Source organism: Phalaenopsis equestris, unplaced genomic scaffold, assembly GCF_001263595.1.
Source record: "Phalaenopsis equestris unplaced genomic scaffold, ASM126359v1 Scaffold000202, whole genome shotgun sequence".
In the NCBI taxonomy this organism is placed as follows: Eukaryota; Viridiplantae; Streptophyta; class Magnoliopsida; order Asparagales; family Orchidaceae; genus Phalaenopsis; species Phalaenopsis equestris.
The window spans coordinates 4225389-4241855 of record NW_018164644.1 but is presented as its reverse complement, the minus strand read 5'-3'; the positions used below and the strand labels follow the sequence as shown (position 1 = coordinate 4241855).

Below are 16467 nucleotides of genomic sequence, written 5' to 3'. Positions count from 1 at the left end.
CCAAGGATTGACATTTTTTATTTCCTTAGCTTGCTTTCCTCGTTTTGTGTGAGTACTAGCAAGCATTCTGTGAAGAATATGGAGGAATTGGCATTTTTATTTGGTCTCTTTGGCTTGATGTACTGTATTACAGTGGGGAACATGTTGGCTGGCCCAGATTTTTGCGAAAGTGCAAGTCCTTTTCATTTTTTCTGCCTTTTGTGTTTTCTTGGGACATTGGTTGGCTTAGTTTTTTGGCACTGTGTAGCTCGATTTCATTTTTTCTTCTGTGGTTTCTTGGGTCGTTGGCTAGCTTGGTTTTTTGGGTTGGTTCAAGCTTGGTTTCCTGGCTCGTTGGCTGGCTTGGTGTTCTTCATGAATTGGCTTTGAATGTGTGAGGTTGCTTGGGTGCGCTCTCCTGACTTTGGGTGTGTGAGTTGGTGGTGGGTGCGCTCTCCTGGCTTACCCTAATCATTAGTTGTTTTCCAAATGCACAAATCAAACAGCTAAACAATTTATCTAAAACAGAGGCATAATGATCATTTACCCAGAAAGAATTGTTTTTCAAACACACAATCTAAACAACCAGTTAACTTATCAGGATAAACTGCTTATCTAGGTAAGCTGGATAAGCTGCAACCGCCCAAAACAGATCCATAATTTTATGTATTACATATTCACCTAAAAAACTATTATTGCATGAATCAAAACTGCTTATCTAGGTAAGCTGGATAAGCTGCAACTGCCCAAAACAGATCCATAATTTTATGTATTACATTATTCACCTAAAAAACTATTATTGCATGAATCGCATCCTCTTTATCACCCTATTTTTTAAATGCATGCTTACTTAGAATACATAATAAACTTTAAACCTTTGCCATTTGATATTTCTAATAAAAAAAAATCCATTTGTACGCCTTTTAACTAATGGAATTAGCTTTTGTATTCCTATGAAGAAAATTTTCTTAGTCCATTTGTACTTGTGAATGAGCGTTCTGTAGGTCCACGCAGCGAAGGCTTCTACGGGCCACTTGGGGAACTTAATAAAATATGCCCTGTTTTGAGTGTTATGTATGTAAAAAACCTTTTAATAAATTATCACCTGATTAAAGATAATTTATTATTTAAAAGTTAATAAATCTCAACAAAATCCTAATAAGCAACATAATCATATTTTATATGATCAAAATAAGTCATGTTAAACAACATTATACTCAATACACTAACACATGTATCCTTGACTTTTTCACAATGCTTAAAGATTAAAAAGATTTGTTTTTTTGACAATAAGGATTAAAAAGACTCTAATGAAAACTCAACCATTTGGCAAGTCAATGCCTCCATTTCCTTTCAAACTCAAACATTTAGAAGTTTGATGATTGAAGTGCAACACATACGCTAGTGCACTATTTTAAATGTATTTTTACTACAACATATAATTCTCTAACGGAGTTTAAAATTTATATTTAGCTTCATTCATTTTTTCATCAAACATTATGACACGTGATATCCTTTGAGGTTCACAAAAGACCTTAGATATCTTACTAAAATCAATCGACTGACATATATGCATTTTTATCTTTCTATTTGAATCTAATAAAACACAATCATTAAATTTTATCCATTTATATCCTCATTTAAGTATAGTTTATCATTTGTGTCGTGTACTCCAGTCTGTTGGTTGACATCCACGGTATAAGACCTCTCAGGTTGGGAGTTCAAATGTCCTCTGCCATGGTTGGCCTTACGGAGGTGGTACTCGAATTAGTGTCCACATTAGGTGTGATTGGAGGCTCGTATAATAGTCTCTCTCATTTTCTTTAATATATGTATATTAAAGCATTAGAATGAACATTATTATATAATTTCAGAATGAAAAAAAGACACCAATAAATTCATGATTTGATTCATAATTGATGAATTATTCAATTGACATATCTTGATTATAAAACATTCAAAACTTTTATCTTTGCATTAAAACCTTAATAAAAGGTGGGAAAAAATGAAAGAAAAAACAACCCATTCTTAATTCCTTGCTTAAATTTACAAACATCTTTTGTTAAAAAGCGAATAGATTTGATTAATACATTTTATAATAATCAATATTTTTCTTGATTGCTTTGCCATTAATTAAAAATATTGATGGAAATTCTTTCCAAAAAAGAGAAATCACAATGATTAACATATTTAGATAATAAATTAAAATCAATTTTTTTTTTAAAATTTAAGTGACGATTTTGATGATAATAAACACTTTCCAAAATGATAATAAAAAGAGAAATCACAATGATTAACATATTTAGATAAAAAATTAAAATCAATTTTTTTTTAAATTTAAGTGACGATTTTCATGAAAATAAACTCTTTCCAAAATGATAATGAGAGTATAACAATTTTCAAAATAGAAAACCTTTTCTAAATTACCGATGCATGCCTTATTTCTAAACTTATAATTTGAGATTAATGTTCCTCTCTTTATTTTTTTTTCTATTTTTTTTATTTTTTTTATTTTTTTATTTGATCGTGATAATCAACATCATGTACGATAGTTAATCATAAATCTACCTTCTACCTAAATATGTTGGATTTTTATAGGAATATAAGCTGAAATTAGTGATTTTTTATTGGTAAAATAGTCATACTTCCTTCACCTAAAAGGGAACTTAATTTAGCGGCTCTTTCTAAAAGTCATGAATGTAAATAAAAAACATCTCCTGGACAAGCTTCACGACCAGGGGACATTCTTAATATAAGAGACATTTGACCATAAGATTGTGTCTGTTTGGAATGACCATCATAAATTATTGAAGTATATCGTTCACAGTACATATAATATTCAGCCAGAGTCGCTCCCATTTAAGGAGCGAGATATTGTAATGTACTAGGCGAATCTGTTGTTTCCGCTACCACAATAGTATAATTTCATCGTCCCTCCTTACTGAAAAGTAGTCACTACTTAAGCCACAAAAGATGTTCTTTGGCCAATAGCTACATAAACACATATCACATTTTGTCCTTTCTGATTGAGAATTGTATCTGTGGCTCTTCTTCTTTTGCCAATTTGCCTGTCACCAGTAATTAATTCTAGCTGCCCGCATCCTATAGAGATCATTCAATCAATTATAATAAGCCCCTTTTGAAGGGGCTCATATATGGAGCATCTCGAAATAATACCCGGGGAAAGAGATTCAGAAAAAAAAAATCACTAATTTCATAATTTGCATTGATTAATCACTCATCTATTTAATGCTCACGATGCAAAATATATCGAAAGCAAATTTTTAACTCGATCAAATCGATGGCATAATCGAAAGACGATTCAATATTATTATCATAATACTTCATATAGATAGATGAGGAAAATACAACTCTAATCTCCAAACACTATCAAATACACGAGTTACACTTCCTCAATACACTCATTTGTCGAGACTGCCAAAGTTCGTTTACCTCATATTAGGCTGCCATATTCAACAACCAAAAATCTCTCCATATAAACTACCATACAATAAACCCCAAAATACTCTAGCCTTAAAAATCGCCTGATGTAAATGATTCCCATAACTTCGCTCGTACTTTCCTTGACAAACAATCTCTCAATTCACCCAACCGAGTCTCTATTGTATATGCTTCTCAAAAGTAGCAATCCCACACGCGCATCGTGCACATATTGCATATGTAAGACCTAAAACTCAAAACTTCTTAGTTGAAAGCTAAAGCTCTCAATCACTAGTTGAAGGAGACTTCCATCAGCATCAGCCACTGGAACATTCTTCAGATCAATTAGTCTGCTAATCTATAAGACTAGCAAACCCGATAACTCATGAAAAAAGAAGAAATACTAAAAATCTTCTTCTTATATACTTTATTAATAACAAAGAAGCTTTTCTCGAGAAGAGAAAATATTTTTCAGTTTTATACATGATCGTATATGTGGTAAAGTGTGCATAATGAACTGGGATAAATGCAGCAAGCATAAATAAACTGCAATGAACATGCTCAACAATAAGCACACCATGGATCCAACCATTGTTTCTAAAAAAAAGAAGCTTGTCAGCTCTTCATGTGATTCTTCCAACGGTACAGTTACACGCTGTTGTGAAATTCTTGAGCACGCTTCAATTACTCGCAGCAAAAATTCACTGATGATGCTTTTATTCTTCATATTGCTTTAGAGATATGCCTTTTTGGCCTGCACGAAGGTATATATATATATATACTTCAAGAACTTTTTAGCAAGACAACCATTAAATGATGCTGAATTCTAACAAACTTACAGTTATTTGTTTCAAGTTTTAAACTTTGCGAGGAAAGAAATACTCAAATCCTCTGAATGTAAGAATTAACAAATCTTATAATTAGCTGATAACAAGACTAAAACTGGATTTATCAATACATTAAAATTTAAAAATCCTTAAAATTTTAATTGGAAGAGTTTAAGCAATATAAATCTTGCTTAAATCCAACCAAAAATAAGACATGAAACAGCCCCTTCAAGAATGAAGGATGCAAAACAATTTTATCAATGTCAAAATAGAAAATTTCATTAATAGCTTCAACTTATTTGAGTTGCATCATAAAATAGGCAAGGAAAAATGCTTTCTTGGCAATAAATCTATGTTAGGCTAAGAATTCAAATTTGAGAGGAATAAGTTCTTATACATGAAATTTGATATATAACCCACTTCTTAAAAAGTAACTCAAGTGAACAAGGAAGAGCCAGAAACAAAGAGGCCTTAGAAGAAAGAAGTAATACCTTTCTCAAATATTTTTTGTGAAGCTTCAAGGCGCCACTGCATGCTTTCTTGGCATCCAGATTTCCAGTTATGTCATTTAAAATCTGAGGGACTCCGAAATATTAAGTTTAGTGAAGATTCATTGTATGTATCTAATGGGAGTTATATGAGAAAAGTGTCAAAAATGATCCCCCAACTTCTTGTTAGGCGTCATTTTAGTCTCAGAGTCTACTAAAATATCAATTTACTATTATGGTAACAAAAATAGTCCTCCCTAGATACTATTTCAGCCCATATTAAAAGAGTATAGGAACTAATTTTGCACTTTTATAAATTCTGGAATCAGGAAATTATTTTGGCACTTAATTCGGAGTTATATACTCATCATCATCACTATCCTCCTCCAAATTTATTTGGAGTTTAGCTTAATGAATCCTCATGCTTTATTTAATCTTGTTGGGTATATTTGACGTCTAAAAGCTATTTTTTCGAAAATTATTCTTAACAATCCCTCTTCTTACCTTTACAATATCATCAAGGCCTTTTGCTTCCTGCAATAGTTTATTGCTCTTTTCCTTGAGAACACTGGCAACAAGAAAAACTGAAATAGGGAGAGAGGGTTGAGAACCATTGGCTCCATTCCTCAGATTTTCTCGCTCATACTTGCCAAATTGGCGGATTGATTTTATTTTTTCTCTGGATCCCACACTCCTCTCATCAGAGAGCAATTGTTCTTCATACACCAAGAATATGCCTGGGTCGTATTCTAGAGCCCACATCATCTGTGAATTAAATTCAAAGATGAGGCATTAGGCAATAAAACAAAAATAACCAAACAAAAAAGGGGGTAGAAAATATAGAAAAGAGTTGGTAAAACTTGTATTTTGAACATGATCTACAGCTTTAATAAAGTTTGATAGAAAATAACCTTTTTTTACATTTCGGATATGGATTATTTTTTTATCAGCTTTACTGGATAAATTTCGTGCTCAGGTAACTGAACAAACAAAAACCACAAAAAAAAAAAAAAAAGATTGACTGCAAAAACTGTTTTCATAATAAACTATATGTTCATTTTTATTAAATATTACAGCTTTCTGGAGTAATATTTAATTACTTTATCTTTGCAGCACATTATCTTCAAAATGAGCAGATGAAAAGAAGATATATTCAGACATGTAGACTTTTATATGGGTCTAAAGGCAATTTTCTTACCTCCCATAGGTATAACGAATCACAAAATGAGAACTCTCGGCGAAACAAGACCATGAACATTCGGAAAGCAAAAATGTAATCACCGCCACCAAGTTTTTCTGTGACCAGAACATAGCAGGGAAGAAAATTATTAAGTAATTAAAAGAAAGACGCTGTGCATTTACTAATATAAGCAAAAAGTATCCACTTTTTTTACTTAAAATTTGCAAGCAGATCAATGATTTAGAGGCAATGATCAGATGAGATAATTGTAGAAAATATGGACTATATTTTGAATCATGGAACTAAAAATTATTTATATCATATACATTTGAATTAAATATTAAGAAAAAAAAAGATAACTTTTTTCCTTTGAAATGGAATATGATACTGAAATTATATGTACCTAGGTGTTGATGTAGCTTGGGGTCGAGAAGTTGAGTGATGGATGCCAAACTTTGTAGTTGGTTCTCCACCCCAACAGACTTTTCTGTGCATTTGAAATTTCCTCGCTTTAAAATTTAAAATAACAAAGTATTAAAAACAATGTAAAGCAATCATGAAAAATGAAAATCTGTGAAATGTACACTTCAGTTATGTTAGTATGAATTAAAGCAGCATAAGCTAGTCATTAATTAGTTATGATGGTCAATAAACCAATAAAAACACATCTAGTCGTTCAATATGCATGCGTATTTATATAATTGATACGTATAATAATAAGACGAAAATTGAATAGGTTACTCCAGGAAAAACTCAGTACTTGTTCATATAAAGCCCGTTTGTATTCGTTCATTTAAGAGATAGAACAAGTTTGAAAAAGAAATTAAAAGCTAGGCATATAAATGAAAAAGTTTAAACATCGACACACTTATTCATTTATATTCCTAAAAATTCTCGCTTTTTGTTCAATAAGTAACTCACTAAAAGCTCAATAAAATGCTAATTTTATGATTAATTATTTATACTAGATTCCTATAACAATTTTCTTTTATTCAATACAATTTAATTTTTGTATATATTACTTGCGGTATAAATATGATGCAAATATCAAATAAATAGTTAAATATATTGACTCAAATTACTTTTTATAAATAATACTTAGTGATTTATGCAATTTTAATTAGCACTTCTAAATTCATTCATAAAAAGCATATGACTAACGCTCAATTAAAGCTCAATTATGAATCAATTCATCAAGAAAACAAATACACAGACTGAAAAAAAAAACTGAAAATATGCTTAACTTGCTAAAGGAATCATACCAATCTCCGCATTAACCGTTCAAAGCACCAAAATGCATCCGCTTCGTCTTGAAGAAGCATTATCATTGGAGAGCAAAGATCACTCATACCTTAAAAAGCACCATACCAATTATCCATAACCTCAGATACATCGAAGGAGAATTTCTTAATATTTATTAAATACATAAAAAAATATATTTTAAGAAAAAAATGTAATATTTTTCCTCACTGGTAACAAGAATGAAAGAGGTGGAGAATTAAATAGTTGATCAGAACCAAAATAGCTGATAAAACAGTAAAACAGTGATTGTACAAAGGAAAACTTGAATAAAATCATCTAGTCATATATATATATATAGTTATCCACCTTGACAATAGCCAACATCTTTGTCAATCCAAGCATAAACAGCCAGAACATCCCAAAGCTTTGCTAAATTGTTCTGCTTCTCATAAAATACAAGCGTCCTATCAGTTCGAAGCACGTCGAGACCTACAACAACAATAATCAAATTATAACAAAGACAGATGAGTAAATTAAGTTAAATATGCCTATGATCATGAATAATAACTTAACAATAGTATTATGAATTCAAAAAGAGAAATATGAGCTGCAAAAGAGTACTGACCGATTTGATGTAAAGTTAGTTTCCACTGAATTATTTTTTTGTCTGTGATATGCATTTGGGATTCATCACCGCTTCCATCACTGGCTTCACCATTGTCGAAAAGGTTAGCCGATGGCACGGCTTGCATGAGAACAAGAGGATCCTTGATTGGTTCTCCATCGTCGCTGATTATCGGAGCTGTAATGATGGCACCGCTGCCAACATGACTATCCATCTGTCGACATTCTTCCTTCCATCGGGCATATTGTACTCTGCATGACAAGGCATAGTATTTATTCTTAAGCACGGCTCCTGTGGAAATGTAAATTTCTTTAAAATAGATAAAATTATAATTCCTTTTAAATGAGGCCATTAAAAAAAGATATCAGAGAAGTTTTTAAGCATCGAGTAAAGAAACTGTTTGTGAAAAGAAAAAGACAATTAATTTCTTGCACATGTAATATAGTGTTGCAATTATAGTAAAGTTACCTTCGTTGCTGTCTCAACTGCTCTCTCTCCTCAAACGTACTCTTTGGACTGAAACATCCGAGTAAAAACTCCCAAACTTCACCTCTAATTGATGGATGTATTCCCTATTAAGAACGGTGAGAAATTAATCATAAGGAAACTATTAAGCAAAACTGAATAACTAAAATAGAATAAAGTCCTGTTAGCTAACAGGAGTACTCAAGTATATGTAAAAATTTTCATGATTTAATGCATAATAAACATTATCATTATCATCATTAGCCTTATTCCAACTATTTGAATTTGGAATAACAAATAATATGATAATGTCAATTTGAAAGTTAAGGGTGTAAATGAGCCAAGCTTGAGTGAGTTTGTACTTTTTTATGTTCGAAATTGAATCGTGTTTGAAATGACTCATGAACTATTTGTTTGTGTTCCACTAAAAAAATATTTGTGTTAGCTTTAAGCTCAAGTCTGGCTCTAATTGACAAGTTTATATTAATTAGGAAAATAGATGTAGGGTGCTAGATTCAAATTTGCATCATAACTATGCAAGAAAATGTGCAAAATCACATAACAACATGTAAACATATAAATATATATAATATAATAATATATGCAAAAAAATATATAATTTCCTTATTTTAAGCTAAAACGAGTCGAACACAAGGTTGTTCATGTCCAGCTCATTTATCATTCGAGCTTAAAAAAATTTATTTGTGTTCAACTTATTTATTTGACGAACGATTCGAACACGAGCTACTTAACAAACCGAACACAAACTATTCACGAACAACATGCTTTTCTGACAGCCCTATTGAAGGCAGAAAAAGGGTGGAATATAGCAAGTTATCAACGCAAAGTATTTATGAAGGGTACATATTGTACAGATCTTAGAATGTAGCACCTAAATTGACCAACCATGTATGATGCCAAATCACTCCCTAATTCTTTCTGGTATAGAAAATAATGAAAATGACAAATTGCTATTCGGAAAAAAAAAATCAACGTTATAAGGCAATATCAACGTTTTTCCTTTGAACTTGAGGTGAAAAAGAAAAAAAACTATCTTTATATTATTGTTAACCGCTTATATTCTCTTTAATTTCTCAATTACAAAATACATAATGCTATCCAACTACTTATTCATTTCCATTCAGTCTTCCTTCTTATGTTTATAAACAACCTATGTTTACAATGCAACAAAGGATATGACTGTCATCATCACCAAAGTATCAGTTAAAGAGAAGTTTTCCCTCCATTGCTTTAAAATTTTTAAGTTGTCCTTTTTCTGAATTTTAGAAAAGCAACATTAATCAACTGGTGAGGAAGATTGTGATTTGAGAATGCAGAACATTTGAAGGTCTAAAACCAACAACAACAAAAAAGTTTGAAAAAATACTGTGTATGAAACACATCATAGACAAACAAGAATCAATATTAGCCCCTAGACCTACCATGCCAGTCTAGCTTAAGGAATTTGAGAATGGCGGTCAAAAGATACACATCAATGATTCGCCATATTTTTCCTTTCTTTAATTGTTTGAGTAAATTTACAAATTGTATTTACCAAAGGCACGGCATAGTGTTTGAAAAAAGAACATAGGTTTAAACAGTTGTTGTGCAAGATCAACCAGCATGCAAAGAGATTTCACCCTCATTTTCAGCAGAAAATTAAAGGTGCAAATTTTGTTACCATATCAACATTATTTATAGTAGGAATATACACTTCTTAAGATAATATTTTCTAATTATTGAGGATGTTCCAAATTATTACTATATACATGCACTTATGTTCTTTTAGTTGAGAGACAATTGAGAAAAGATCTAATCCTTTTCAATCTATCCCTTGTAAAATTGAATCAAAGTGATAACATGAAATCCTCCATCTTCTGTAAACATCTTCTTGCCGCTGGCAGATCCTTGAAGTTCCATCTCCGTAAGCCTACTCTTGCAATGCGTCTATGCTCCACATGCATCTCTCTCCTTAAGCAGTTACTCCTCATCATCAAACATTGAGGCACTTTGCCTCACTTTTTTTTTTCTCATAGAATTGTACAACTCACTGATCTACCTTTAATCTCCCATGGAGAATGCTTTTTCCCTGTAGGTCTCCGCAGTTGAATTCCCAGAGAGTTCAAAATGCCGATCATGGAAATGTACAAAGGACGATCGGGTCCTAATGACCACCTCGCGTCGTTTGAATCTTCGATCTGCGTGTTGAAAATTTAGGATGCCCTCAAGTGCAAGATGTTCTTCACGACGTTAAGATTGACAGCCCTAAGGTGGTTCGACGGATTGCACGCTGGGGTAATCAATTGTTTGGCAGAATTTAGAAAGCTTTTCCTATCCCTGTTAGAAAGTGCCCTGAGGCCTAAGAAGAAAGTTGAATCCCTGTGGCAGCTAAAGTAGGAGGAAAACGAGAGCCTACAATCGTTTATCGTTCCTTTATAGAGCTAGACCCTAGATGTCAAACACCTGAATCCCGACATGGATCAGACCGCACTAACACAAGGAGTAAGTTCTGAGAGGTTCTATTTCGACCTTAAACTTGCGGAATCACGGAGCTTAGTCGAGCTGTTAGAGACGGCCAACATATACATCTTCGCCTACGAGAAAGCTCCTGAACCCGCCAAGCAATGACATCAGAAAAGAACTCCACAGGATATCGGAGGACAACCTAGACAAAACGCACAACCATAAAACCACCCCTGCTACAAGGGTCGCCACGATAACCACTCCACCCGGCGCTGAGGAAACCGGAGACGACCGACTAAACCCCATAATAATCGATCGTCGTACCACCGGGAGCAACCCTAGTATAACCATGAGGTCCCTCGTGAGACACCGCTTCGAGTATCCATGGTAGAGATAGTAGACGCCGTTCAAGATAAAATGTAATGCCGATGAGGGCATGATCTTTCCTTCGGGATAGCAGAAAGTGTTGCAAGTACCGCACAAACTACGGGTATGACACAGAGGAATGCAGACATCTGCGAAGCCTGATCCAAAAACTGATCATGGAAGGAAAGCTGAAAGAATTCTTCGCCTCTAGAGCTACGACCCAGAGGTAGGGCAAGGCTCCCACTGGAGGGCAACCGACAGCCACGTTCGCACTAACGCCATAAACATTGCAAGGTACGTGTTTTTAATCTTCAGAGGAAGCGAGTCACCCAAGAAGGCGAGCCAGAAAAGGTAGCAAATAAGGGAGCTCTGCATCACCACCTTCGCTCAGAAGCCCAAGAACCATCCACATATCTTTTTTACTGATAAGGATCTTTCCCAAAAGGGAAATCTATATAATGATGTTATTGTAATAACTGCTATAAAAAACAATTATCATGTAGGGAGCATTTTAATTGAAGCAGGTAGCTCTGTGAATGTATTGTTTAAACAGGTATTCGATAAGTTGAGCCTCACCGCCAATCGAATGACCGCACCAGCCGGTCAACTATATGGACTCTTCGGTGAGAGGAAGGAGACACTGGGAATGTTCGAGCTCCCAGCAAGTTGGGGGGAGAACGAGAAACAATTCAACCTAACTGAAGATTTTCTCATCGTGGATTCACCCTCAACCTACAACACCATCATTGGTCGACCGCTGCCAAACAATTTCAGAGTGATAGCCTCCACTTACCATGTCGTTGTGAAGTTTCCTTGAGACAGAGAAATCACCACAGTCAGAGGCGACCTGGAGCAAACCCGGGTCAGCTACTTATGGGCCATAAGCAACGTGGAGCATGACCCCCTAAATATCCAGAATGCGGGGAGGGTGGCCTCGAGACCAGCGAAGCCACACACGAAAACCCGGCGGTCGAGGAATATCCAAGTAGATGTTTTCTGATCAGCGAGACTTTTGATGCAGGTCACAAGGAGCTGCTGATTCAAACCCTTGAGAGAACCAAGACATTTTTGCGTGGATGGCCGCCGAGATGCCAAGAGTGTTGATTGATGCTGTGTGCCACAGGCTGAATGTTGATCCGTTGGCTCAACCCATGAAGCAGAAAATCAGAAGCTCGACCATGACACTAGCAGGACCTATCCGAGAAGAGATACAAAAGCTGGAAGAGGCCAGGTACATTAAAAAGTACAATACCCCACCCGGGTCTCAAACGTCGTGATGGTCCAAAAGACCAACATAAAGTGGAAGATGTGCGTAGATCCCACCAACCTGAACTCCGCTTGTCCGAAGGACTCTTACCCCCTACTGAAGATTGAGGCCCTAGTAGATTCAGTTGTTAGCCACTAGGTCCTGAACTTCCTTGATGCATTCTCCGGATACCACCAGATCAAGATGCACCCAGCTGCCGAGGAGAAAACCGACTTTATCAATTATGAGGGTGTTTTCTGTTAAAATGTAATGCCCTTCAGGCTAAAAAAATGCCGGTAATATTTGCAAATTTAAAAGGAAGAAACATTGAGGTGTATGTTGATGATGTACTAGTTAAGAGTCGGTCAGCGGAACAACACATCAAAAACTTAAGAGAAACCTTCCAAACGCTTAAAAAATTTAGCATGAACTTAAACCCACTAAAATGCACCTTCGGAGCCACGACCGATAAATTCTTGGGATATTTGTTGACCCCTGAAGTCATAAAGGCCAACCCAGGGAAGATCCGGACACTCCTAGACATGTCCCCCTCCCACCCCCCTACCCCCTCCCCCTAAAGAACACCAAAGAAATCCAAAAGCTTACCGATCGGATCGCAGGTCTGAAGTTAGGGAGTCCCCCTCCCCCCCCCCTACCCCCTCCCCCTAAAGAACACCAAAGAAATTCAAAAGCTTACCGATCGGATCGCAGGTCTGAAGTTAGGGATAAAGGTGTTCCATTCTTTAAAGTACTTAGGAGAGCTAAATGCTTCAAGTGGACGCCATAATTCGAAGAGGCCCTCCAGAACCTCAAACAAATCCTCGCCTCCCCTCCCCTCCCTCGCTTCAAAGCCCAAAGCTGAAGAGAAGCTCCATCTTTATCGCAGGGTCACGTAACTAAATATCACATGAAGTTGTGTCCACATGAATCTTAAAGTAGATGGGCTACCTATGAAGAAAGTACAACTGATTGAATGTAGCAATAGACGATCGATTCAGATGAGTAGCGACGAAGAAAACGCCTTAGTCAAACGATCAAACAGAAGAAGACAAAAGAAAGTCCCTCAAGACGATCATCAGCCTTCAAAATGATTGAGAGGGGGCTCTTTCAGACCATGAATTGATCGAACTAAAACCTGTCAAGCAATCGGCGACATTTATCGATCGAATAGGTCCCAAGTCTTATTATAGACAAATAACCTTGTAAATTATCAAACCCCCCCCCCCGCCCCCCTCTGAAATGTTAACGATCTGAGGGTTATTATGTACTTTTATAATATTAGAACTTAGGCCTACAAATAAAAGACACCCTTTGGCTTGTCTACTACCGCTCATTCACTCTTAATTGCCTCCGAATAGAATGTTCTATTTCTTGGGCATATTTCCCAAACAATCTCAGATTCAACAGATGCATTTAGCTCTGACTAAATCAACCTCTTTGTTGATGCTTTCTATCAATAATTTTGATCGACAGACCTAGTTGATATTTCATCATTGCCCTCTATCGATATCACTTTTGCAGTCTTATTAGTGCTTTTTTTGACATAAATATCATTGCAAACTATTTGCATCTGAATAGATAAAAAGATCCAGCTCTTTCCAATTGTCTTCCTTCTAATAGATAGAAAGGAAGCAAAACTTCAATCCTTGCACACAAAGAATAAAATATTTTTTTCTCAAAATCATTTTCAAGATTAAAAAACTCCCAAATCAACAAAAAAATTCCCTTCCATATTAATATCAGAAAAATTTAAACTTCAAAAATAAAATAATAATAATAATAATCAAGTTTTGGTCATCCAGCATTCAAAGGATAACAGTTGAAGATACCAAACAGTTTAGAAATAAGTAGGGTGATAAAAACCACATATTTCATGAGTCACATAACTCGCTATTACTATTGCCTGGTAACAGCTATCAATTTTTAGATAACCCCTCCATCTAACACTCACCAAACCAATACATGAAGGAGAAATCTATGTCACAAGAAGCCAAAACATATGTAAACAAAATATCAACAAGGTAAGGCACAGGACACATATCATTTATAATCATAACCTACTTAAGAGAATGTTCCTTGCATCCCTCAAGAAAAAAATTGTTTCAACTAAGAAAAACCGATGAAACGATTTTTCTCATTAGTGGAATCCTCTGTAGCAGCTGAAAGTCATTTAATCATAAAATTATAGACCTACCGCTCGACGAATTCGACTAAGAGTTGGTCCAATGTCCAAGTATCCTTCAAAGCTAAAGGCAGCCTTCCATTTTCTAACACTAAGGGTTTTTCCAGCCTGCATAAACAAAATAAAATGTAATTACCTCAGCTAGGAGCTGCAATTATAGCAAATTTGAAATAAATGTTCAAGAGAAGGAAAAAAAAAACAAAACTAGCCCTCACAAATGGAAAAGCTCAACTCAAGAAAAGAATTCAAGAAGAAAGGAACTCCAATGAATAGAATAACTAGGTGAATCCATAAATAAAGGTTAACAAATCAAGCAATCCCCAGAAACCGCATTGATGAACCTCAGATCCACAGAATAAGGTAAATTCGCTGCCCAAAAAACCACCTTCAATCTGACTAACAATTAACCCAGCCCCAGCTAAAATTTCAATGAACTAAAAAAAACTCAACCTTTGGTCCACAGATCTCATGGACAGATAAACCCAGATGGATAAAGAGATCAAACAGGAAATCAGAAGACAGAATTTTTATCACATGGAGCGGAACAAAATCCATAATTTCATAAAAATAAAGGAGAACCGTTGAATCAAACAAAGCAAATCAAAATCAAAAGCACAGCTGCCAATATGGTGAAAAGATGGGATCTGAAACAAAAAAAAACCTTGATCTTGAATCGGGTCTTGGGGATGTCGTCTGTGTACTCCGGCCTGACTTCGTAGTAGGCATCCACCGGTTGTCCAGGATTCATCCACATTCTCTTGAACACAATCAAAGTACTCAAAAAGCTAATAAGATATCCTTCGATAATCAAAAAGGAACACGGAGAAGATGAAAAATTGAGAAGGCCTCGATACCGCTCAGCGCCGAATGGACGCCCGCGCAAGCGGAAGGATGGATTTAGCGGGGCGGGGAATTTGGAGGTGAGGGCAGGCAGCAGCGAGGGTATTATAGTAATTGTTTAAGGAGAGGAATTAGTTCATGCGTCCGCGTTGGGTAGAGGCAAACGCCAAACAACCATATTGAAGCTTTTTACTTAAAATGAGAAATTTAAGTAAACAAATTGGAAAATTTCACATTAAAGGCCACTTAAAATTTAAATTAGAAATATTTGTTCACTATTTAATTTTCTTAGAAAATTATATCTAAAAGATTATTTCATACTCAAAATATCTTATTTTTTAGCTTATATTTCAACAAACTTTAAATAAAATTCTATCAAGATTTAAATCTTACACGACAAATATTTAAACATTATTTGATCTTTGTTGTGCAAACCTTCAAATCATGTGGTTTTATTTGAAAATGGGTTCAAATAGGGTTGAACATGATTTATATATGATTATAATAAGATATATATAGTTTAACTTATATTACTATACTTTTATTATACTAAAATAATAATTACAACTAATAGCTATAATAAAAAAAATTACAACAACATTAATTTACGAATTACATTAAGTATAAGTAGTTAAACTATACTTACAATAACAAAAAATAATAATAAAGAAGAAATTATTTTGAAGGCAATGAATACTACACCTCTCAAATAATTCATTTATGGCCTCTCATTGCATATTGATTACAGTTATGTTGTATTATGTCATTTTACCTTTTTTAAGGTCTTTTATTTTTCTTTGAGTAGTCACTCTCAATTTTAGATGTTTTAATTTTTTACTAAATATGTATTTCCAACCTTAACAACTAATTTCTTATGCATATAACTTTGAACAAATGATCTAATATTTGATATTTTGGATTCGGGTTGCAGTCAACCCATACATGCATGAGAAGTCAAAAATATCAAAAATTTTATATGTATATGTTTTGTCCCACAAACCAATGTCATAATTATTGTTAAGACTATACATTTCAAACCAATTAATGAGCCTAATAATCAAGATTTGAGCCATATTTAAGGGCTTCCCCAATTCTTCTTAATTTTTTAATTAAAATAATTAAT

At 34.5% G+C, this 16467-nt stretch overlaps 1 protein-coding gene across 1 annotated transcript; it reads right to left on the bottom strand.

Annotated features, from left to right (window-relative positions):
* Window positions 1–3869: 3869 nt before the first annotated feature.
* Window positions 3870–15431, bottom strand: LOC110022832 (GTPase-activating protein GYP7-like). Its single transcript, XM_020721952.1, has 11 exons — window positions 15166–15431; window positions 14517–14612; window positions 8251–8354; window positions 7783–8033; window positions 7524–7646; window positions 7178–7266; window positions 6319–6424; window positions 5934–6031; window positions 5240–5500; window positions 4739–4822; window positions 3870–4174 (listed from the first exon to the last, which is right to left on the bottom strand). Exons 1-11 carry the CDS (start codon window positions 15256–15258, stop codon window positions 4154–4156), a joined length of 1326 nt encoding a protein of 441 aa, XP_020577611.1. The 5' UTR covers window positions 15259–15431; the 3' UTR covers window positions 3870–4153.
* Window positions 15432–16467: the final 1036 nt, after the last annotated feature.